This window comes from Caloenas nicobarica, chromosome 10, assembly GCF_036013445.1.
Source record: "Caloenas nicobarica isolate bCalNic1 chromosome 10, bCalNic1.hap1, whole genome shotgun sequence".
Lineage (NCBI taxonomy): Eukaryota > Metazoa > Chordata > Aves > Columbiformes > Columbidae > Caloenas > Caloenas nicobarica.
Genome location: NC_088254.1, coordinates 2,235,063 through 2,259,633, shown reverse-complemented (window position 1 = coordinate 2,259,633; position 24,571 = coordinate 2,235,063). Strand labels below are relative to the sequence as shown.

The 24,571-nt window shown below is 58.3% G+C and overlaps 1 protein-coding gene across 3 annotated transcripts in view; it reads left to right on the top strand.

Annotated features, from left to right (window-relative positions):
* ZNF609 (zinc finger protein 609) overlaps positions 1–24,027 on the top strand; it is a 59,299-nt gene extending 35,272 nt beyond the window's left edge. For 2 of the 3 annotated variants that reach the window (XM_065641436.1, XM_065641435.1), the window contains exons 3-10: positions 10,538–10,763; positions 17,704–17,791; positions 18,065–20,417; positions 20,838–21,204; positions 21,350–21,525; positions 21,907–22,123; positions 22,256–22,325; positions 22,462–24,027. In XM_065641436.1, coding sequence (XP_065497508.1) covers positions 10,538–10,763; positions 17,704–17,791; positions 18,065–20,417; positions 20,838–21,204; positions 21,350–21,525; positions 21,907–22,123; positions 22,256–22,325; positions 22,462–22,468 — 3,504 coding nt within the window. In that variant the 3' untranslated portion in view covers positions 22,469–24,027. Of the gene's footprint in view, positions 1–10,537; positions 10,764–17,703; positions 17,792–18,064; positions 20,418–20,837; positions 21,205–21,349; positions 21,526–21,906; positions 22,124–22,255; positions 22,335–22,461 lie in introns of all 3 variants that reach the window. The other variant, XM_065641437.1, reaches the window with a different exon arrangement.
* The last annotated feature ends 544 nt before the right edge of the window (positions 24,028–24,571 follow it).

Below are 24,571 nucleotides of genomic sequence, written 5' to 3'. Positions count from 1 at the left end.
CCTGACAACTTGAGCAAAACCTACAAAGAACTGATGAGAGCCAAGCGGGCGGCTTCCGAAACGTGCAGCCTTCGAGGGCTGGGACGTGCAAATCATACCAAAATAGGTCTTTAATATTAAATAGATGGGAGGAAGATGTCTCCTTTTGCCTGAGGGATAAATAGATCTGAAAGTCCTCCTAGACTTTGCTGCTTATTGCATCTGAAATATGTGTGTCTCGCCCTGGAATTGAGCCTCTCCAGGAGCTGCGAATAACCAGCTATGACACGTGTGTAAGATGTTGGGTTTGCTTTTTTTCCCCCGAATCCACAGCTGGCTGCACCCTGCACTCAGGGGACTGAGATGTGATGCTTCCCGGCGTCCCACCAAGGCTGCAGTCCTCTGGTGTCCTCGAAATGATGCTCCCCCAGTGCTCCAGGAGCTTTGCAGGTGGCTCAGGAGATGCAGAGACCTCCTGTCATCTCCGTCCCACCACCCACATTTCTGGGTCCGAGCACTGAGCGCACACATTGACTTCTTATGCCTTGGAGATAAGTCCACGTGACCTTCAGGACCAAATGTTGGTTGCCACAGGCTGTTCGGTTTCTTGCACAGAAGTGCTTAGAAAATTGCTTCAGCTCACCGACTGCCATTTGCGGGTAGAGTGATGTGATGAGAGAAGGGTTTTTTTTCCTGCTCTGCTGATATTTGGCCAGCCTGAGGTTTGCTGGTGCCTCGTCTGAAGTTGGGCAGGTGTGGAACGGCTGGATGTTGGATGAGGAGCGCCGGTGAGTGTCGGGAGCGCCACGGATGCGGCTGTTGGTGATTCAGAGCGTGGCACGGGGGGATCTGGGGTGTCGGCAGCACTTGGGGCTGAGGGGGTGTTGTGGGGAGAGATGTGGGTGTTCGTGGTACCAGCCAAGGGACGTGGGGAGAGAGGGAGGAGAGCGGGGGAAGGATGAAGGATGAAGGATTTTCCCCCTTGGAAAATCTTGGTGTGCTTAGGGAAGATGTCACTGCCAGGAAGGTGTGGCCAGCATTCTCAATGTTCCCGTCTTCAGTTCATCCCATTCCTCTTTGCAGTCACCCTCTGCATCACCCTGCGCAATTCCTCTCTCCTTTTGGTGTTTTCATCCATTTGTAGATTCCGACTGTGTCCCCGTGTAGCTGTGGCTGAACCACGTTATCCACATTTAGCTCTTCTCATCTCCTCTTCCAAACCAATCCCTTCAGCCTCCTTGTTGGTTTTGTTCCTCTTCTCTGAACTTCCTCCAATTTCTCTCTGTCGTTTTTGGTCATGAGTTGTCCAGAATATACTTTGTCCCAGCTGAATGGGGGTTGAGACACGCAGGGATGGTTTGGTGTAGAAGTGACTGAGCAAAGTCCTGTTTGCTGCTCCTGGCTCTGCCTCCGGGTCTCTTTTGCAAACTGGTCTCACCACATTATTACCTGCTTTCCCAGTGGCTGCAGAAAATAGGACAAGCGTAGCTGAGCCAGCTTGGTGACACCGCTTTGCCATCTGTGCCATCTCTGTGCTTAGAGGGACCCCCAGGCCATGTTGCATGGACAAAGACCATGAGGGCAGGTTTAGATTGAACATAACACATTTTTTATGACGTGGGTGGTGAGACACTGGAAGAGGTTGCCCAGAGAAGCTGTGGATGCCCCATCACTGCAAGTGTTCAAGGTTGGGTTGGACGGGGCTCTGAGCAACCTGAGCTGGTGAAGTTGTCCCTGCTCATGGCAGGGGTGGCACTGGATGGTCTTCGAAGGTCCCTTCAACCCAAACCATTCAATGATGCTAAGATGGCATCTTGGAGCTGATACCCTTGTAAATCATTGGAATGGCCACCTTAGGGTAACGCTTGGCTGATTTATCTATGTCCGTAACTCCGTATCCCCACCGCACAGTGACTTCAGGTTTGCGGTGGCCTGTGGGCTGGATTTGTCCCTTCTCACCTCGGAAGGGGTGACCAGCGCAGTTGCTGTGGATACTGGGATGGATGGGGAAAAGGGTGGTCCCTGCACCACAGAACCCTGGATGAGGCGGGTCTAAGCCCAGCTCGTTTTCATGGCAAGTCTCGGATCCATTTCCTCCCCTCTGAATTTACTGGAGTTCAGTTTTATACTGGAATCGTTAGTAAATCCTGAGCTGTGTCTCCTCTGCTTGACTTACGTGTACTGCAGCTTTCCAAAGATAAGAACGCTGTGCCTGGATGGGCATCATTAATTAATTAAATCACTTAATTATTAATGCTCTGAGTTGGCATGCTGGTGCGCGCACTTGCCCTGGTGCGAATTGCTTGGAGCCCAGCAGCTGCTGGGGCTTGGAGGTTTAGACCTGCAAGACAGAGGTGGAGAAAAATTGGGAGGAAAAAATGAATCATAGAATCACAGAAGAGTTTGGGTTGGCAGGGCCCTTCCCAGCTCCCCCAGTGCCCCCCCTGCCATGAGCAGGGACATCTGCACCAGCTCAGGTTGCTCAGAGCCCCGTCCAGCCTGGCCTGGGATGTCTCCAGGGATGGTTCATCCACCACCTCTCTGGCCAACCTGGGCCAGGCTCTCACCACCTTCAGGGCCAACAATTCCTTCCTCATGTCCAGCCTGAATCTGCCCTCCTTTAGTTTAAACCATCACCCCTTGTCCTATCACAACAGGCCCTGCTCAAAAGTCTGTCCCCATCTTTCTTACGGGCCCCTTTTAGGTACAGAAAGGCCGCACTAAGGTTTCCCCGGAGCTTCTCTTCTCCAGCTGAACCCCCCAACTCTCTCAGCCTGTCCTCCCAGCAGAGCTGTTCCAGCCTCGCATCATTTTTGTGGCTCCTCTGGTCCCTCTCCAGCAGCTCCATGTGTGTCCCGTCCAGTCTCTCACCCCCAGCACCCCAAGTCCTTCTCCTGGGGGCTGCTCTCCATCCCTGCATCCCAGCCTGGATTGACACCGGGGGCTGCCCCAACCAGGTGCAGGACCTTGCGCTTGGCCCTGTTGAACCTCAGGAGGTTCTCACGGACCCACTTCTGGAGCTTGTCCAGGTCCCTCCGGAGGGATCCCGTCCCTCAGGCGCGTCACCCGCACCACTCAGCTGGGTGTCACCCACAAACTTGCTGAGAGTGCACTCGATCCCACTGTCCATGTCGTTGATGAAGATGTTAAACAGTACTGGTCCCAGTACAGACCCCTGAGGGACACCACTTGTCACCGGTGTCCATCCAGGCATTGTGCCATTGACCACCACTCTCAGGGTGTGACCATCCAGCCAGTTCCTCATCCACCAAACAGTCTACCCATCAAATCCACACCTTTCCAATTTAGAGAGAAGGATGTTGTGGGGAAACATGTCAAAGGCTTTACGGAAGTTCAGATAGGTGACATCCATAGCCCTTCCTTTGTACACTGAGGTAGTTACTCCTTTGTAGAAGGCTGCTTCTCAGCACCTCCAGAAACCTGTTTTCAGTCTCTTTCCTAGTGCCCAGCAAATAGGGAGAACCGTGTTTTTCTGACCTCTTTGAGGGTGGTGAAGGAGTTGGGTACTCTCCGAGAAGGATCTGGCCCAGGGTGTTTGTACAAGGACCTCTAACTGTAGTGGGACCTGCTGGCTGGGTCTTGTGCTGGCGTCTTCCTGGCATGGGCATGGTCCTTCAGGTGGGTTTTGTGTAGCTGGTGATGATCAGTGAGCTCTTAGTAGTGACTGGAGCTGCATCCCACAGCGGTGAGAGGTTCCTGAAGGGCCTGCCAGATTTATGTCCTTCTTTCAGGAGATGGATTCACCGAGGCGTGCATGAAATCTTTGGTGTTGCTCCTTTGCCTGCTCTGATGTGCTGGTCAAAGACTGCTGGTATTGATGGTGGCCATCTGAGCGCTGCTCGGATTTGGGCTTGAATTTCATGTGGTCCAAGGCAGAAAATGTGTCTGCCTTGCTGTCATCATGGCTTGGGTCCTCTTGCTTCTGGTCTTTCCTATGTGAACATCTAGTGGGAATGGAGCAGAAGGCGAAGGTGGGGGCGGTTGGTTGAGAGCAGCTGGTGGAGCCTGTTGTAGGTGGACATCGTGAGCTGGAGGGGCTTGGGGGACTTGAAGAGCTGTTATCTTCAAGAAGGTTGAGCACGGGGCTGGGATCTTGCTGAGGAGCCAGTCCCAGGGACGAGATGGTGGCCTCCAGCCCTGAAAGCAATGAGATGTGTCTGTAGGGGGACACTGGAGATGTGGGCTGCACTGGTGGTTGAGAAGGTCCCCAAGAAAGGGGCTTGCTTTGTCTCCTGTGGCAGGGAAGGATCCTTTTTCTGCTTGGGTAGAGTTGCCTCGTTATATATTTGAGTTTGGGGGCAAGAAAAGAAATAAGAGCAAGACTTTGCCCTGTGGTGGTTCTTCCACTTAGCATCCTGGCTTGAAGGCCACGTGGCTGCTGGTGGTGGTGCAGGGGATGCTGGAGGCAGAGCAGCAGTCTAAGAACCCAACCATGTGTTGGCCTTGTTGACAGGACAGCACTGCCACAGGTGAGGATGACTCCGGCGACCGGGAGCAGCCCCTGCATGGCAGCAGAGAGGCTGAGAAGGGGCCAAAGGTTGGGTTGGCCAACACGAGGGGTACTTGGAGATGTCTGTCCTCAGTTGGGAATCAATCCACGGAGGTCCCAGCTTGGATTTCTTCTTTCCTGTGTCTCTCGCTCACATCAACTGTCCCCTTTCATAGCTGTTCTTCGCTACCTCCCTCCTGCCGGAGACACCTTTTTTTTTTTTCCCTTCCTAGAGCAGATCTGATAGTCTCCTAAGTGGTTGGAGCAGGTGACTTGGTGCCAGCACGTCTGTCTTGGATGCTATTCCTGGCTTTATTGAAGACACAGTAATATGCAAGACTGTGGCTCTGCGGCGTCTGCCTCCCCTTGATCTTGAAACGCTGCGAGCGCCGAGATAAGACTCGTTGTGTTGGAGCAGAGATTTGATTCCCCTCTGTGCCGGAGAGCGGCAGCCCGAGGACAGAAAGCTGCTGGTTGGAGGTCGTGCTGGGTGATATTTGAATTTCTCCAGCAGCCTGGCTGGGGTTGATACGCATCCGACTGTCTGGATCGCCCGGGAGCGGCGTTTGGATAATTTTTTTGTCACCAATTTGAGAGGAGGTTGTTACGGGATGAGCCGTCACATCCTGATATACCTGTTATCTCAACTGGCTCTGTTGTCAGTGATTCTGGTGACAGGACCATGAGCTTCGTGCAGAAGTCTTTGTCCAGGCTTGTGTTTTTGTGCCGTGCTCATCTGTGGCTGGGGTGGACTTCCCTGGCCACATTTTCCCCAAAATACCCAGATAAAGGTGAGTCTGGGTTTGAAAAGCACGTGCTGTGGTGTGCTGGCCACCATCTGCTGCCGCTCTGCCGGGACTTGCCGGCCAGGGAAGGGGATTTACCCACCGGCTCCCCAGGACAAGCTGCGTTATCCGAGGGGGAAATCGGAACCGCTGCTCCTTCAAAATCCCGAGTTCCCGTCCAAATTGCCTGGCTCTTCTGGTGGTGGAGGTCCCTCACTTGCTTGTCCTCTGCAGAGCGAATTTGGGGAGCGCGGTGCTGAGCCCCCTCTGCTCTGTGGCACGTGGAAGGATTAATCCTTCCTCGCTGTGGCGTTTACTGCCCCTTGCTGGAGGGGGCTGTTGGAAATGCTGATCTTTTTGTCTTGGACCAGCTGCCCTCATGTCCTGTGGGCTCGGATTTGCCGACTGAGAAACCCGATGTCCTCCCTGAGCATGTTCCCGTGGTCCGGAGAAATAACTTCATTTCTTTAAGCTGGTGTTTTTCCAGAGATGGGAAACTTTCTTCTAAAACAGATTTGCTTTTTGACATCTTCATGTGAGCAACCTCAACCTCCAGCTAGCATGAGAGAACAACAAGGAACAGCGTTGGGATCAGTGCCCTGGACCACACTCTCTGCTCCATCCTTGGACCCACCGCTTGCGCCACTGGTATTTCCCAACACGTGGGGTTTTGCTGGAAGCTCTTGGTGGTGGCTTCCTTGCCAAGGTCAAGACAAATCCAAAAGTCTTCTGAAGCTTCCTCCATGCTGCCTGGGGTCATGTCAGGTTGTTGTCACCGGGGGACGTGACTGGCAGCTTGCAAGTAAATTCAAGATTGAATCATAGGTGTGGTGGGCACCAATGTCAACAATGGGATTTGTCTTCAGGTTCTCCATACCCAGCTTTGGTGGTCAGATTGGAGAAGTCTTTGAAATACCTGCCAAGGTCACTGGCAATGGACGAGAGGCAACTCGGGTGCTGGGGTTTTGGCGTTTGGAGATGTCCACCACATATATCCACCAACTGGATGGATCTGCTCCCTGGTTATCTCTCTTCAAGGATTTGTAAACTCACGTTCCCAGGTCCTGCTCTGAAAATCCAAAGCTGTAGGGGATGTGGTGACCGAGCAGAACAAGAGTGACGACAGGAAAGCTCCCAAACGTTGGGCTGAGCCATGCGGCGACGTGGGAAGTGGTGGCTGCAGCCTTGAGCAACGCTCCTGAGATGGAGCACTTCTGGTCTGGGTTTTGTCTTCTGGCACACAGCAGCCAAGAGTTTGTCACTGGTAGTGAGGCTCTCCCTTGGCTTTTATCGTCTGTCTGCATTTGGAGAGGTTTAAACTAGATTTGAAGGGGGATGGGGTTGTAGCTGGGCTTGCACCAGTGGGGCGGCGCTCTGGAATTGATGAAGACCAGGAGGTCTCGCATCCCCTGGGGTGAAATCGGTGTGCTCAGCTCGGTCCCTGCAATGCCTGTACACCAATGCACAGCGTGGGGAATAAGCAGGAGGAGTTAGAAACCTGCGTTCGGTCAGGAGATTGTGATCTGGTGGCAATTACAGAGACATGGTGGGCCAGCTCACATGACTGGAATGTGGTCATGGATGGCTATGCCCTTTTCAGGAAAGACAGGCCAGCCAGGCATGGTGGTGGAGTTGCTCTTTATGTGAGAGAGCAACTACAATGTATAGAGTACTGTCCAGGGGTAGATGAGGAGCAAGTTGAGAGTCTGTGGGTGAGAATCAAGGGGCAGGCTGGCAGGGGTGACACTGTTGTGGGTGTCTATTACAGGCCACCAGATCAGGGTGAGGAAGTTGATGAGGCCTTCCATGGGCAGCTGAGCGCGGCCTCACAGTCACAGGCCCTGGTTGTCGTGGGGAATTTTAACTCCCCTGATGTTTGCTGGAAGGACTACTCAGCCAGCCAGCCTCAGTCTAGGAGGTTCCACCAGTGCATTGATGAGAACTTTCTGATGCAAATGGTGGAGGAGCCGACTAGGAGAGGAGCGCTGCTGGATCTCGTCCTCGCTAACAAGGAGGGTCTGGTTGAAGCAGTAAAGGTGGGGGGCTGCCTTGGCCCCTCAGCTCCAGAAGGACAGGGAACTGCTGGAGAGAGTCCAGCGCAGCCACGAAGATGCTGAAGGGAGTGGAGCATCTCCCGTGTGAGGAAAGGCTGAGGAGCTGGGGCTCTGGAGCTGGAGAAGAGGAGACTGAGGGGTGACTCGTTCATGGGGATCAATATGGAAAGGGGGAGTGTCAGGAGGATGGAGCCAGGCTCTTCTGGGTGACAACCAGTGATAGGACAAGGGGCAATGGGTGCAAACTGGAACACAGGAGGTTCCACTTAAAGATGAGAAGAAATTTCTTCCTGGTGAGGGTGCCAGAGCCTGGCCCAGGCTGCCCAGGGAGGTTGTGGAGTCTCCTTCTCTGCAGACATTCCAGCCCGCCTGGACACCTTCCTGTGTAACCTCAGCTGGGTGTTCCTGCTCCGGCGGGGGGATTGCACTGGGTGAGCTTCCGAGGTCCCTTCCAACCCCTGACATTCTGGGATTCTGTGATTTGCAGGAGTTGAAGGACCTTTTAGATGAGAAAAACCTCGTTAACATGGAGACACGCTGGTAGCCCAGCACCATCTCAGTGCATCAGTGGTCCCGCGCTGGCCACGGCCAGGTCCTCGCTGACCAAGGGCTGCAGCTCGGTGGGTGCCCTGTCCCACCTGCTTGTTCCCTTGTAGATACACCACAAATATCTCCGCTAATTCCTCTCCTTTGGGTTTCTGGCGTCCCTGTTGGCTTTTATTGCTCAAAAACGCACTTTTCTTGCCTGCTCGGCTTTGATGATCAGGAGCAAACCAAAATACTCATAAATATGAGCAAGTGGTTTAGGGGTTGGCATCAAAATCAATGTGGTGTTTTTATTTTCGTTGCGCCCTCTTCTCTTTTTCCCGGTAGCCAGTCGCTGCCGTGAATTCCCCTTAACGGCGACCGGTGCTAACGAAGCCGCTCTGAGACGGCCGGAGCTGCTTTGTGCTCATCTCCCCACACTTCCCTTCACCTGGGAGTCCCTCCCACCTCCCAGCCAGGGCTGTGACGAGGGGGAGGTTTTTAATTACCCCCTGGGCGCCCTCTCCCGCGTGGTGCCATCGCCCCACGCTCTCGCTGCATTTGCCTTTTCCCCACTGAGCAGCCACCTGGGTTTGGCTCCGTTCCACTTGTGTCCTCGGCGGTGGCGAGAGCACGTTCCCCGTGCTGGAAAAGCCTTGGCGAGGAACACAAAGGGCTTTCATCGGGGTGGGTGGCGCGGACGCGGGGAAGCTTCTCCCCGACCGACTCCTGCGGAGGGGCTGCTGCAAACACAGCAACTCCCTCCAGCAGCGGCTGCGTTTGCACTTGCTGGCGTTTAATCTTAGAGCCTACCCAGCAAGGAAAGAGGAATAAATTGTCCATTCTGCAATGGAGATTTAGGACCCAGCAGCATTAAGCCGTTTCCTCGGGGAGCGGCATGTTGGAGCTGGATGCTGGAAGGCGCAGGGCTTGATTTGGGGACTGGAGATCTCCGGCTGCATCCCCGCTTGCGGGGGGAGATGCAAAAGCCACTGCTCAAGGGTACAATTGCTGCCCGGTGGCCCCAGTGCCAGCGTGTCCCTCGGCTACTGGCCCGGCAGAGGGAACTGGAACTCCAGCCGGTGCATCTCCTTGCTCGGTAAAGCCGGAGGATGAAAAGCTGTGGCACTGGGAGATAAGGCACACGCCAGCGGGGTGAATTCAGGGATTGATCCATCTGCCTCTCCCTCCGGCCTGGCTTTGGGCTTTTTTTCACGTGTCCCAGTGAGGCGGCTCCGTTCTGCCCTTGCAGAGCCACCCTGGGCCTTTTTATTTTGCTGTGGAGCTTTGGGCAGAGAGCGGGAGAGCCACCCTGTCCCCCTGCGGCTGCCGAACGAGGCCGTGTTTGCTCCAGCGTGGGGTGAAATATGAAATCCCATCAAGCCGCCTTGCTTATTAGAGAGATCTCAGCCAGCTGCTTATTATGCGCCGTGGCGTAATGCAGATTACGAATGTGACCGAGCGATAATTAGCAGAGCTGGAACTGTAATTAAACACTCCTGTGCTGCGCTGTGGTTTCTGTCGCAGAGTGGAAGGAAGCTGAACGGTTTCAACGGTTTCGGTGATGGGGGAGCAGGGAGGGGGTCGAGCTCTTCTCCCAAATAACGAGAGATGGGAAGAGAGGAAACGGCCTCAAGTTGCGCCAGGGGAGGTTGAGGTTGGATCTGGGGAACAGTTTCCTCCCCAAAGGGCTGTGGGGCTTTGGAACAGGCTGCCCAGGGCAGTGCTGGAGTCACCATCCCTGGAGGGGTTGGACAGACGGAGATGAGGTTCTCAGGACATGGGGTAGTGCCAGGGGTGGGTTATGGTTGGACTCGATGATCTTGACGGTCTCTTCCAAACAAACTGATTTGATTATTCTATAACAGGAAGGTCTCTACTCTCCTTGTCCCTTGGCCAACAGCAAAACCCGCCCATCAGCCGTCCCAACGTCTCTGGGCTCTGCTGGCGTGGCAGAGCAGCCAGCCTTGGCTTGTCACTCGCAGGGGGACTTGGCCGTGGTTTCCCTTGGCGCATGGGCTTGTTGGCTTTCCAAGCCCGGTTCTGGCCGGGAGATGTGGTTTGCAGGACAAGGAAGGTTCAGTTGGCTCAGCCATCGGCCGGATCCGGCTCTGCAGAGGCTTGCGCAGGGAAGAGGGATGTGATCCCAACATCTGCCTCTTCAGGGGGTCACAGGAAGGATTTGGGAGGAGGAGGAGGTTGGTTTTCATGGGCGCTGGAGGGAGACCACTACTCGTTTGTCCTGTCCTGCCACTTGAGCAGAAGCCTGTATATATATATATTTTTTTTTTCCTTCTAATGAGCCATCAGGTCCAAAGTCTGTGTTAACATCTGAGCAGTAGCCAAAAGGCATCCTGAGCGGGGATGACTACCTGGGGGAAGGAGCTTGGCAGAAACTCTTTGAGCAGGAGAGCAGATATCTCCTGCGGGGGTACTCCTGGGTGTGATCGCTGAGTACAAAGCGCTGGCTCCTCAGGGTTATGTGCGGATGGGCACGGAGGGTGGGAGACACCTCCGAGCTCCTTGTCCTCTGACGGGTGTGGGACCTGAAGTGCCCGCTGGCACAGGCCTTGAGGAGCTGGCAGCCCCAGGCTTGAGGTTCTCCAGGAATGGAGATGCCTGTTGATACTTGCTCTCCTTCCCGTATTCCTGACAGTGACCGGCGTGTTTCTCCTTCCCCACAGATGGAGTCTCCGGTGTCTACGCCTGCAGTGTTGCCCTTGCACCTCCTCGTCCCTGTTGTCAACAACGACATCTCATCGCCTTGCGAGCAGATCATGGTCCGCACCCGCTCGGTGGGAGTGAACACCTGCGACGTGGCCCTGGCCACCGAGCCCGAGTGCCTGGGCCCCTGCGAGCCCGGGACCAGCGTCAACCTGGAGGGCATCGTCTGGCAAGAGACGGAGGATGGTAAGTGTCACTGGAGAGCTTTGTGCTCTCTTACAGTGTCGTTGTGGAGTTACGGCCATCCCTTCCTTCCCATGTTCCTGCTGTGTCGCTTGTTGGGGCATCCTGGACTTGTCTCCCTGTCTGGGTGGTCAGGACACAGAGGAGCCCTTTATCTGTCCAGCAAAGGGAGTAAAGGGCCAAAACTTACAGAATCACAGAATCATTTTGGTTGGAAGAGACCCTCAGGATCATCGAGTCCAACCATAACCCACCCCTGGCACTGCCCCATGTCCTGAGAACCTCATCTCCGTCTGTCCAACCCCTCCAGGGATGGTGACTCCAGCACTGCCCTGGGCAGCCTGTTCCAATGCCCCACAGCCCTTTGGGGAAGAAATTGTTCCCCAGATCCAACCTCAACCTCCCCTGGCGCAACTTGAGGCCGTTTCCTCTGGTCCTGGCGCTTGTTCCTGGGGAGCGGAGCCCGACCCCCCCTGGCTCCAAGCTCCTTTCAGGCAGGTCAGAGATCAGAAGGTCTCCCCTCAGCTCCTGTTCTCCAGCTGAACCCCCAGCTCCCTCAGCCGCTCCCATCACACTTGTGTCAGCCCAATGTGCTGAGGTGTCTCCTTGCCCCGACTGCGGGTAAAAACCCGAGCTGCGGTTTCTCCGTCTTTCTGCAAGAGCGAACTTGTTGTGGCGATGCCGGAGGAGAAGCCATGCCAGCCCGCATGGGAACTTGACGGAGTCGACTTCGGTTCTGCTTGGCAACCCGCAGGCCTGTCACAAAAACGCTCAAACCCTGCGAGGCGGCAGAAATCTCCCGCTGGATTAAAAAACCCCAGCGGAGCTTTCAAAATCGACTCGGCGGGAGATCAGGCGCTCGTTTCTCTTGCCAAGCCAATCGAACCTTTTTTTGTTGTTTTTTTTTTTTTTTTCCGCTGGAGCTCTTCTCATCTGCGCGCAGCTTGCTTTGTTTTCCCAGCTCCTTTGATGGGTTTCGTTGCTGTTGGGGCTCTGCCAAGCGGCGTGGGCATGAATAGGTGGCTCGGTGGAGCACGGCGAGCGCTGGAACCTGGCCGTCCCTTCACCCTCCTTGGGACGCTGGAGGTTTCTGCTCTGGGGTGAGCTCCTCAGCCTCGGATCTGGCTTCAGCTGAGCTCTGGAAGCAGAAACAGAGCCCAGAAGCTCCAAGGTGAGAAAAAGCAGCGGTGGTGGAAGCCAACTGATGGTTCACGTCAGCCCTTGACCTCTTGGACGTCTGCTCCTGCTCTTCCATCGCTGGTGCACGTGTTGTCCTTGACCTCCTGCCTGCTCTTCGTTATCTGACAGAAGCCGAACTGAACCCCATGTTCCCAGGAGCTGCTACCAGGGGTTCCCTTCTCACCCTCCGCTTTGGGAGGACGGGGACAGGGCCCAGTTTGCCTTTCCGCTCTCCCTACTGGGAAAACTGGTTTTGAAACTGCGGTTGGTGCAGGACTGAGTGCTGCCATGGCCCTCGATGTGGTGATGGTGAGCGCCAAAATTGTTCCTGCTGGGAAAAGCGTCATGACATGGGCTGTTTGGGAAGAGAAAAGCGCCTGGACTATGCTGGGGGAGACTGGGACGTGATTGCTGGGGACCTCCAGCTGTGTCACACTCATCTGCCCTCTCGTCTTGTTCGGTAGGAACAAACTCATTGGAACTGAGGCAGCCAGGAGAGCTTGGACCTTGTAGGGTTGGTGTTTTTTGGGGTGGAAATCAGGAGAATCTGCTCATGGTGGGCAGAGGAGCCCACATGGCTGTGCCAGGAGAGATGAACAGGGCACAAAAACATCCTCCCCCCAAATCCTGGTTCAGAGGCAGCTCCACAGGGGTGGTTTCTGGTTCTTCTCCCTTTTCTCCTGCTCTTCACTCCACTGCGAATCTCCGTGGCCTGTCTGTCTGTCTGTCCGCATCACCCCACACTTCCCAGCTGCAGGTTTGGAGCATGTCTGCGATTTCCCACAGCCTGGCTGATTTTATCTGCTGTAATTTGATGAACTTGCACAAAGGTCCTTCTCCACTGGCTGCTGCTCAGTTGCCACCATCGGGAGTGATGACTTTTCCAGCCAACCGTGCAGAAGACAGATCCCACCGGTGCCTTTGGTCACTTGTGCTGTGCCGCATGCGTTGGCTTCTGTCGTAGCGTTGTGTCTTGTCCTTGAGTGAAAAGTCAGGGCGAAACCGTCCCTGTCTCCTTGGCCCCTCTCTCCTGCCTTCCCGTCGTTAACGGGGGGTCGAAGGCGATGCTGGAGGAGATACCGGACCTCCTGGCCAAAGCTGGAGCTTGTGCGATGTGGAGGGCTGCAGCGAGCAGCTCCCCGCGCCTGAAGGACCTGGAGGAGAAAGCTGCACCAAGGGCATGTCTACAAACCCAAACGAGGGGATTCCAGCAGGCGTGAGATCCCCAAGATCTCCAGAGGGATCCCAGCACCTCCACCAAGAGGGATCCACCTCTCCCCGACTCCTCGCGATGCTGCAGCCTCGCCGGGCAGCTCTGAGTGACCCCGGGATGGATCCTTCCCCACAGCTCGGTGGATCCCGGTGTGCGGATCCCGCCTGCTTCCACCAGCTTAACGAGAGCAGCGCTTAATTGCGAGAGATTGGGTGAAGCAGTTGGTTTGGAAAGCTCTTTCTCACGTCAAGCATCCTCTCCGGTGGTGGGGAGGAGCTTCCAAACTCCAGGGGTGACATCCCTGAATCTCCTCGTGCCGTCGCCATGGGGAGGTGCAGAATTCCAGCTGCTCCCACTTACGTCCCAGTTTTCCGAGCGGGATGTTTTGGGCATTTCTGGGTCCCGGCGAGGCCCCCACCAACGGGCAGCATCGTGAGCGGTTCCCCCGGCGCCTCTCGGGAGACAGGCACCTCTTCTCAGCGGTGCGATGCCTCCTTGAAAATCAGATTTGTGTCGGACGTGCCCCTTAGACCCCCCAATAATCGCTCTGACGTGGACCTTTTCTGCTGCTCTTCTCCCTGCTGCGCGTTAACGCCGTGTGCCCCGGGATGTTGGGATCTGCGTTGCTCTGTGCTCACTGGGAAAAGCGTATTTAGAATCATAGAATCATTTTGGTTGGAAAAGACCCTCAAGGTCATCGAGTCCAACTGAAACCCACCCCGGCACTGCCCCATGTCCCTGAGAACCTCATCTCCGTCCGTCCAACCCCTCCAGGGATGGTGACTCCGTCACTGCCCTGGGCAGCCTGTTCCAATGCCCAACAGCCCTTTCCAGGAAGAATTTTTTCCTAATATCCAATCTGAACCTTTCCTGATCCAACCTGAGGACATTTGGGCTTGGGCGGTTGCAAAACTTCCCTTCCCGTGGGGCTGGGGTGAGAAAGGCAACGTGGTGCTTCGACCAGAGCTCCCTTTTATTAGAAAATGGCTTTTGGGTTGCAAAATCAGGGAGAAAGGCTCCCATAGCCAAAGCCCAGCAGCCTCGGAAGGACACGCTGGAGCTGACCCAGCTGAGATGGGAGCATGAAGCTCCGAGAGGCCCCACGTCGTCCCTCCTGCCTCCGACACCGGCTTTGTCCTCTCCCCTCTCTAAAAAAGCTGCTGGGAGCCCGCGATGGCCTCCCGAGCATCACCAAACGTTGGTGATCAGTCTGCTCCGCCGCTCTCCGGGTCGGGGTCTGGTCCTGGTCCTGGTGGCCACGCTGGTGACACCGTTCTCTCTGCACAGGGAACGGGTTTATTGAGACGCCGTTGGTGCGAGCAGCTGTCTCGGCAGTTGCCCTAATTCTGTTAGGTGTGATTTCAGTCTGCGGGAACTATTAGCTGATCTAATTACACCGGAAAGCAGCGCTCCGTTTGCTGCCTCGTTAGCTGCTGGCTCTCCTCCGTCCCCCTCCGCGGAGCCGGTGTTGCCTGGCTCCGAGCACGCCACCTCCTCGCCCTTCCTGGCACCGTTCGCAACCAAAAAGCCGTCGGCCGACACGCTGGAAGGTTTTACCGTAACCATGAGGAAGCCTGACCCCAAATTTGATGGTTTTGCATGTTGAAGGTGCTGCCTCGCCATTACCCGCAGCCTTCGGTTGCAACTCCAGTTGTTCTGTGCCTCTGGGGATGTTTTAAAAGGGGAGATGCCAGGATTGCACTGCTCGGGGTGGCTCTGGGGTTTCAGAGGGGGCTGCACCGTCCCCTGGACGCGCTCTGGTCTTCCCTGCTGTGTGTCCTCAGACCCAGGCACGGGAGATGAGTTTTTACAGCAGCAAGGGCAGCAGCAGGAATATGGATTTCTCCTTTGCTGTAATGGCATTTCCCAAAGTACCGAGCGGTTGTAAATCCCCTCCGAGGTCGCTGAGCCACCGCGCTGCCCCCAGGTCTCCCAGTGCCGTGGCAGCCGCAGCCGCGAGCGCTGTCGTCTCCAGATCAGCGATCGGCAGCTCGCTCGGGCCCGGAGCATCGTCTGGCCGCGCCGTGGGACGGGGCAGCTCCGGCACCGTGAGAGTTGCTGGTGTTTGGGGTCACTGCCTCACACCCCTGTCCGGTCTCACCGGCTGCGAACCCCCTGAGCTCGGCCTGGGGAAGCTGAGCTTTATTATCCATCATTCCCTGCACCACTGCTTCGGGTCTAATATCTGCTGGTGGGAGCTGGAGGAGAGCTACCGCACCACTTATCGCTCTCAAAGCGTTTGTGCAGAGGCTGTTTCGGCACAGGGTGAGCAATATGCTGCTCTGGACGGGACTGGTGCTGGTGTCCATCTCCCTACGGCATGTCCGTAGCCGCCTCAGGCGCCACCAGCTCCTGCTGCAGCTGCCGAGTGCTGGGTTAAAGGGCTTGTTCATGAGGAGGCTCTCGAGCTGCTCTGCCGCATGTTCCTGGGAGCTAAATGGGGTTTGACTCCGGCAATAAACAAAATTAATTTCCCCAAGTCTGTTTGGCCGGTGACCGATCTCTCTCTCCTTGCTGGGCGAGGTGGCTCTTGTCCTGCTGTCCCCTGCCCCGCGGTGTCCTCTGCTCTCCTGTCTCATGATGGCCGTGAAACACCTTTGGGTGTTGTGTCCCAAAGCCACTGTGGGTTAGGCCAGGCTTAGCAGGGCTTACGGCAAGGTTGGAGCATCCCAAAAGTGATGCAGCTGGAGGAGAAATTCATGGAGAAAGGGGCATGCCAAAGCTGGAGCATCCCAAAGGTGATGGAGTGGGAGGAAAAATTCATGGAAGAATGGGCAGCCTAAAGCATCCCAAAGCTGGAGCATCCCAAACGTGATGCAGCTGGAGGAGGAATTAATGGAAGAAGGATGATGGATTTGCACGAAACCAGGTGGGGCTGGAGTTATCCGAGTGGGATTCCTCTTCTGCAAGAGCATCTGCAGCCTCGGGGACGCGAGGACGTCACCTCCTCCCTGCCCACCCTTGCTCTGCTCATCATCTTGCCACGAGAGGAGGACACGGCGGGTGAAAAAAGCTGCTTAGGATCTATCCCTGGGGTTTAAATTGTCCTGGGTTATTGTTGGAGGATTAGGAGGGGATTTGGGCTGATTGGTTGCAGCAGGTTAAATATAGGCTGGAGCGCGTTGGAGGGCGGGCCGGCTGCGTGCTGCTCGCTTCGCCCTTCGCCTTTCATCTCCTGCCCGCCATCGCAGCACCGGGGGAAAATAAAATGCCAGCACGTCCTTTCTAATATCTCATGCATCAATCTCCACCTGCGTGGGGTTCCCAGCAGTTTGTTTTCCTGCTTGTTTCTACCCGGTGTCACCTCCAGCATCGCATCCCGGCCGTGTCCGTGCTAAGGCAGGTCCCCAGCACTTTCCAGAGCACCCAGCATTTCCCAGGAGAAAGAGAAGACCTACATTTTATTTCTTTTCCCAAACAGAGCCACGTTTTGGACCTTGGCTCCGTATATTATCCCCCTGAAGGCTGCAGCTGGCTGCTGGCACGGCACACCGCGGGATACGGGCTGAGATTTATCAACGTGCTTCAGGCACAGCTGCTCCAGGCTCCATCCATCTCCCGGGGCCACCCGGCCATATATCTCACCGCGCTCATCACCCCTCGCAAACGAGTTTCCAATCTCTCCGCTTTTACCTTGCTCAGATAAATGTTCTCAGGGCGACAGGCTCCGCTCTCGGTAGTTCTGCGGTAGATCCGAGCGGTTCGCGGCAGGAGGAGGTGTTGCCAGAGCCAAGGGATGCTGTGAAAGACCCCCCAGCTCCGAGGAGAGATGCTGAGGGGCCATGAGGTGTGAGCTGGGCTGCTTCTCTTCTCAAATGGGGGTGAAAAAGCTGAAACCAGGAGGTTTGCTCAATGCCCAATGCCTTTGCTCCACGACGGGAGGAGATGTGGCCCCGTGGATGGTTCTCCAGGCTGCGGGGTGTCACGTGAGGTGCAGAGGGACCGAGATTATTCCCCCAAAGTTGGTTTTCCTGCCAGGGTGGGCTGTGGAGTGGGGATGCTGAGCTCAGCTTGCCATCTAGTGGCAAAACCAGCCTTTACCGGAGGGCTGTGGGGCTCATGGCTGCACACGGTGGGTCGGAGCCTTGCTGGGGTTCTGCGGTGCCGCGTTGGGGTCACAGCCTCGCTGGGGCTGTCTGATCTCCCCGGGGGTTCCCAGCCCTCGCTCCACAGAGATTTTCACCTTCCCCGCCCTACCTGAGCGCACGTGGAGCCAACGTGGCTCTTCAGGCCCCCCCAGAGCCTGCAGTGCTTTGGGGGTCACTGGTTTTGGCTCAAGGAGAAGAGTGGGTGGACACTGATCAGAGCCAGGCTGAGAGGGGGGGGAGCTGGGGGGCTCCAGCACCCGTCTTGGTGTCCCCCCAACCCCAAGCCCAGGATCTCACCTCTCCCCAGAGCCCCAAGAGCCTTTATCCACCTTCCTGCAGCCCTAGAGCCGAGCTCTTCCTCCTGCCTCTCTCGAGGTGGGATCCCCCTTTGCCCCAATGCCCAGGGAAGGGCAAGACGCCGTGTGGTGACACCAGGGTCTGACTTTGTCCCCTCGTCTTGCAGGTATGCTGGTGGTCAACGTCACCTGGAGGAACAAGACATACGTGGGGACGCTGCTGGACTGCACGCAGCACGACTGGGCACCTCCCAGGTAAGCGTCCACGGGCAAACCGGCCACGTATGGGCCCCCGGCACCCGCCGAGCTCTGCCCCACACCCGTGGGGCTGCCGTGGGGGGTGACATCTCCTTGTCCAGGTCACAGGCTCCCTCATCCTGGAGGCTAGAGGTTGTTGAGCATTTGCAGATTGACCTGGTTTGGTTTGGGGACCTAGCCAGTGGGATCGGAAGCGAGGGGAGAAAGGGGGATTGTGTTGCCCAGTGTGACCGTCTCTCTGTTTAAACCTCCCTGTCCTCCTCCCCGCAGGTTTTGTGACTCTCCCACCAGTGACCTGGAGATGCGCAACGGCCGGGGCAGGGGCAAGCGCATGCGCCCAAACAGCAACACGCCTGTCAACGAGACGGCGGCCGCCTCGGACAGCAAAGGGACCAGCAACAGCAGCAAGACGCGGGCGGGAGCCAACAGCAAAGGGCGCCGAGGGAGCCAGAACTCCTCGGACCACCGCACGCCGCCCGCGGGCACGGCCGAGGATGTGAAGGCCAGTCCCTCCTCCGTCACCAAGCGCAAGAGCAAACCCCTCTCCGACATGGAGCTCAACTCCAGCTCGGAGGATTCCAAGGGCAGCAAACGCATCCGCACGAACTCGATGGGCTCGGCGGCCGTGCCGCCCGCTGCCGTCAAGGTGGAACCGGCCGTCCTCGACCGAAACTGCCCCTCTCCGATCCTCATCGACTGTCCCCACCCCAACTGCAACAAGAAGTACAAGCACATCAACGGGCTGAAGTACCACCAGGCCCACGCGCACACGGATGACGACAGCAAGCTGGAGGCGGACGTGGACAGCGAGTACGGCGAGGAGCCCGCCCTGCACGCCGACGTCGGGAGCTGCAACGGCGCCGCCGCCGCTCAGAAGGGTTCGCTCTCGCCCGCGCGCTCGGCCACCCCCAAGGTGCGCTTGATGGAGCCCCACAGTCCGTCCCCCTCCAGCAAGTTCAGCGCCAAGGTTCCTTGCAAGAAGAAGCTGGGTGGGGAAGGAGACACCGACCCAGGTGCCCTGTCCAACGATGGCTCTGAAGACGGTCCGTCGGTGGCCGATGAGACGAGTAACGACGGCTTCGACTCGCTGGAGAAGAGGTGCGTTGAGAAGGACAAGTCCAAGAAGGCATCTGGGGCCAAGTCGGAGAAGATCCCTTCCAAAAGCTTGAAGTCGGCCAGACCTATCGCGCCAGCCATCCCCCCGCAGCCCATCTACACCTTCCAGACGGCCACGCTCGCCACGGCCACCCCCGGTTCCTCCGCCGGCCTGGCCACCACCGTGGTGCAGACCATGCCCAACAGCCCCCAGCTCAAACCCATCCAGCCCAAGCCCACGGTGATGGGAGAGCCCTTCGCCGTCAACCCTGCCCTCACCCCTTCCAAGGAGAAGAAGAAGAAGGACAAGAAGAAGAAGGAGCCCAAGGAGGCGGAAAACCCTCTGACTCCCGGCAAGGCCTGCAGAGCGGAGGAGGGCAAGAGCCCGTTTCGGGGGGAGCCCAGCGAGCTGGGGCCGAAGGGCGAGGGGCTGCTGAACGGCTCGTCCGACCCCCACCAGAGCCGCCTCGCCAGCATCAAGGCCGAGGCGGATAAGATCTACAGCTTCAGCGACAACGCGCCCAGCCCCTCCATTGGCGGTGCCAGCCGGCTGGAGAGCACCGCCCCGGCCCAGCCGCTCACCCCGCTGCACGTCGTCACGCAGAACGGCGCCGAGGCCAGCTCGGTGAAGACCAACAGCCCGGCTTACTCCGACATCTCCGACGCCGGGGAGGACGGTGAGGGCAAGCTGGAGAGCGTGAAGGCCAAGGATCCCGAGCAGCTGGTCAAGGAAGGCGCCAAAAAAGCTCTTTTCCCCCCACAAGCGCAGAGCAAAGAGTCTCCCTACTACCAAGGCTTCGACACTTACTATTCCCCTGGCTACCCCCAGGCCAGCCCGGGCCCGCTGAACCCCGGCAGCCAGGCCGCGGCCGAGACGCAGGCCTTGAAACTGAAGAAGGATGAGGAGCAGGAGAACCCCGAGGTGAAGGTGAAGAGCGAGGGCTGCGAAGAGAAGAAGCCGGAGCTCGGCGGCTCCAGCCAGCAGCCCTCGGTCATCCAGCAGCGTCCCAACATGTACATGCAGTCCCTCTACTACAACCAGTACGCCTACGTCCCCCCGTACGGCTACAACGAGCAGGGCTACCATGCTCACCTGCTGAGCACCAACCCTGCCTACCGGCAGCAGTACGAGGAGCAGCAGAAGCAGCGGCAGAGCCTGGAGCAGCAGCAGCAGCGAGGGCTGGAGAAGAAAGCGGAGCTGGGCTTGAAGGAGAGGGAGGCGGCGCTCAAAGAGGAGTGGAAGCAAAAGCCGCCCATGCCCCCCACGCTCACCAAGGCCCCGAGCCTCACAGACCTCGTCAAGTCAGGGCTGAGCAAGGCCAAGGAGCCGGGAGGTCCCGACATGGCCAAATCCGTCATCATCCCCAAGCTGGAGGACTCGGGCAAGCTGTCGGGCAGCCAGGTCGCCGAGGGGCTCAAGGTGAAGCTGAGTGAGGGCGGCCACCTCGGGAAGGAACCCGGCGAGACAAAGGCTGGCTCTGAGTGTGGGCGGCAAGCCGAGGTGGACCCCGTGCTCTGGTACAGACAGGTAATCATGGAATCCTGGACTGGTGAGGTTGCAGGGACCTCTGGAGATCCCCCAACCCCAGCCCTGCTAACGCAGGGTCACCAGAGCAGATCGCACAGGTGGGTTTGAGTGTCTCCAGAGAAGGAGACTCCACACCTGCTCTGGGCAGCCTGGTCCAGGCTCTGGCACCTCTTAGCAAAGAAGTTTCTCCTCACATTCAGATGAACCCTCCCGTGCTTCGGTAATGCCCGTGGGGGTTTGCTGGGGCCATCGCCTCAGAGAACACGTGTGGTCCTCTGCTCATGGTGGGAATCCACGGGGTTCCCTTGGGGATGGAGCCCGGGAAGGGGAGTGGGGTTCACTGGTCTCCAAATCCAGCAAGTTTTGGGACAGGCAGGGCTGGGGGGCGGCAGCTGCTCTGATGGTGGTTGATTCTTACAGGAAGCTGAGCCGCGGATGTGGACCTACGTGTACCCAGCAAAGTACTCGGACATCAAGACCGAGGATGAGCGGTGGAAAGAGGAGAGGGACCGAAAGTTGAAGGAAGAAAGGAATCGGAGCAAAGAAGCCGCGTCCAAGGAGGACGGGAAGGAGAGCGGCAGCTCCGAGTGCAAGCTGACCCCCGGCGAGGAGGCTCGTCTGGTGGGGAAGGACCCCAGACCCAGCGTCCACGTCCCTGTGTCCTCACCCCTCACGCAGCATCAGTCCTACATCCCCTACATGCACGGCTACTCCTACAGCCAGTCCTACGACCCCAACCACCCCAGCTACCGGGCCATGCCCACCGTCATGATGCAGAACTACCCAGGTAGGGAGCTGGGCTCCTCTCGGGGACGTCCCTTCTCTGCTGTCCCCGTGCCGGGGCGGTGGGTGGCAGTGGGACATCCCCTTGCACACGTCAGGGCTGTGCTGCCTGCAGGTTCCTCACGCCCTGAGTGCTTTTTCTCCTCCAGGATCATACCTCCCCTCCAGCTACTCCTTCTCCCCGTACGGGAGCAAAGCGTCCGGCAGCGACGACAGCGACAAGTCCCGAGCCAGCCCCAGCGTCAGCTGTAAATCCAGCTCGGAGTCCAAGGCCCTGGACATCCTGCAGCAGCACGCCAGCCACTACAAGAGCAAATCGCCCACGGTGAGGGTCAGGAAGGCGCTGGCTTTGGCCAGCTCTGTCCTTGAGCTTCGAGATGCTCCCTGGATCCTGGGGCTGAGGAGTCATCTCACAGCACAACCCTTTTGGGCTGGACGAGCCAAACCTGCAGGCTCTGCAGCAACTGGGTGACACTTGTCCCCAGCCCTGGAGCTGGCGGGTGCGACACAGGAGCTGTGTCCATCCCACAGCAGTGCAGGGTCACGAGCTCCTCCTGGGCTGGGCTGGGATGACACAGTGGCAGCAAACCCTGGTTTTGGGCAAGAAGCGGGGGAATATCATCCCCATGGGGCCGCCCGAGTGCCCAGCATGGCCCCAGGGTAGCAGGTAGCATCCCTCAGCCTGTGTCTGCTTTCTCCTCTCCAGATAAGCGAGAAGACGTCTCAGGAGCGGGACCGCGGCGGCTGCGGGGTGGTGGGGGGCGGTGGGAGCTGCAGCAGCGTCGGGGGAGCCGGCGGGGGAGAGAGGAGCACAGAGCGGCCCCGCACGTCTCCCTCGCAGCGCCTGCTCTCCACCCATCACCACCACCACCACCTCGGGTACTCGCTGCTGCCGGCGCAGTACAACCTGCCCTATGCAACAGGTGAGAACCCAACCTGCCCCGGCACTTTTGGGCAGCGTGAGCCGTCGTGCCGAGCTTTGCTTTGACCAAAACCAGCGCTTTCCGGCTCTCCTGTCCCAGGCTGGAGCTCCTAACGTGGCTTCTCCTCCGCAGGTCTCTCCTCCACAGCCATCGTCGCCAGCCAGCAAGGCTCCGCTCCCTCCCTGTACCCACCTCCCCGGAGGTGAGACCGGTAAGGCCGTCCCCCCGGCACGGCCACCCTGCTCCCCGCGGAGGTGGCCGGGCCGGGGGTGCCCGTGGGGACAGTGGGTTTGGGGTTTGGCGGCGGCGGGAGCTGACGTGCCCTTGGGTCGTGGCAGGACATGACGCGCCCGGACGCCTGGGCTGTACGAGACATGTGACTGGCTCACATGGGGAAGCGCCGGAGACTCGTTAGACATCAGTTGAATGGTGTTAATTGTTCCGCTTGACGTTCCTGCCGTGATCTGAGGCAGACTCTGTCCTGTCCCCCCCGTCGGACACACACTGACCCCCCTCCACACCCTCCCTTTGGTGCGTGGGCGAGCTGGTACCTGCGGAAATATTTATTCTACTGGGCACCAGCGCTCGGGACGGAGGGGACTCGCCCGCCTGGTGCATATGAAGAGGAAACGGAAGCACTGAGGCTTCTCGCTGGATTTGGGACCCCGCCGCGTCTCTGCGAGCTGCTGCTTCGCGCTGGGGCCGAGCGCCGCGGGACTGGGGCCGCGTCTCGCCGGGACTCACCGGCTCGGGGTGGGAAGCGCCGGCTCAGGCACGTTGGGGAGGCTGGTTTGAGCTGGGGGGTGTCACCCTGACCGGTGGCAGCCGGGGGGGGCACGGGGACGTGCTGCACGTGGGGCGCAGCCTGTCCCAGCTCCGTGGCTGCTCCCGCACCCCACAGCACCCGTGTGTGGGCAGGAGCTGCCGGTGTGCGGGCGATGGCCGGTGCGGTGGGCTGGGGGAGCCGGGGGCTGCTCTTGGGCCCGGCAAAGCAGCCTCTGCCCCCCCCGCACCCCGGGGCTGGGGGCTCAGCCCCTGCCAGGGTCCCTCCCCAGTGCCTTGCACGGGCCAGACCTGCCCGAAGCTCCTGCCCGCGGCTTTTGAGCTGGTTTCTGAGCTGTGACTCTGCAAACCCCCGGCCTTTCCCCTGCCCCCCCTCGCCCCAAAAAGCGCTCCCCAAACCCCGGGGCAGCGCACCCTGCTTGGGGCGAGAGCTGCGACGCCCTTCGCATCCACCTTCTGCTTTTCAATCGGCTTTCCCAGGCTGCGGGCAGAGCCCGGCCAGGAACAAGCACACGGGCTCTGTCAGAGGCACCTGGGGCCACGCCGGGTCCCGTCCAGCTCTTGGTTCCCCGAACCGGGGCTGGGGGCTCCAGGCGCCGAGGCCACCGGTCCCCCCGCCCGAGGACAGGGGCTTTCTGGTCCTCTGCCCCGCCCGCAGCGGCTCCCCCCAGGCCAACGCTACCTCGGCCCCGCAGCACCGGCTGCCCCGGCTCCCCCCGCCGCCCGGGAGCCGTCGGTCTCGGTTGTGTCCGTGTGTCCGTGTCGCACCCGGCCCCGAGGGGCGGCTGTACCGGGATGCTCTGCCCGCCGGGCTCTGTACATACTGTAAAAAGCAATTGTTTGAAAGCTGTTGGTTTTGGGTTTTGTTTTCTTCCCCTTCCGTTTCCCTCCATCCCGCTTTACCCAGTTGGAAAGGAGGCGCTCACTGGGCTCAGCGCTGGGGCGGCCGCTCTCGTTCTGCTCATTTTTCTTCCGCTCTTGGTTGTCTCGGCAAGGAGACGGGCCCAGCGCGCCCCTCGGGGACGGAGACAGGGCAGGGGGGTTTGGGGGTCCCGCTGGCTGCTCCCACCTCCGGCCTCGGGGGCCGGCAGAGCCGGCACGGCCGGGGCAGCCACGGCACGGAGGGGATGGCCAGGGTGGGGGCCGCCGGCTCCGCTGGCAGTGGAAGGGGGCGTGGGGGGGTCCGAGGGCTGCTCCCCACCTTCCCACTTGGGTCCCAGTTGCATCTCCCTTTAGGTGTTAAACGAAACAACGGTTTCAGCAGAATAGGTTTGAGGTTTGACCTTTTTTCGGGTTTCCTGGTCAGGTCCTGCCCGTGGGGTGTCACCGCTGCCTGGGGTCCCTGTGCCCCCCCAGGCCGGCCAGGGCGTCAAACCATTGGTGTTTATAGCTCGTTTCCATTGGCGTTGCTGTGTTGGGTTTTCATTTCAGTCTTCCTGATTCTGCCCTTCTGTAAAGTGTACATTATTACCAAGTTCCTTGTTTTTTTTATATATATATATATATAAATATATATATATACAAACTGTACTCTTCTTGCCTTTGTACATTCGGGCAAGGAGAGAGAATAAATCTTTTTAAGAGACAATCACAAACCTGTGAGGGTGGCTTTTTCTTCCTGCTCCCCCCAGTTCTGGTCTTTTGTCCCCAAACGCTGCAGGCAGT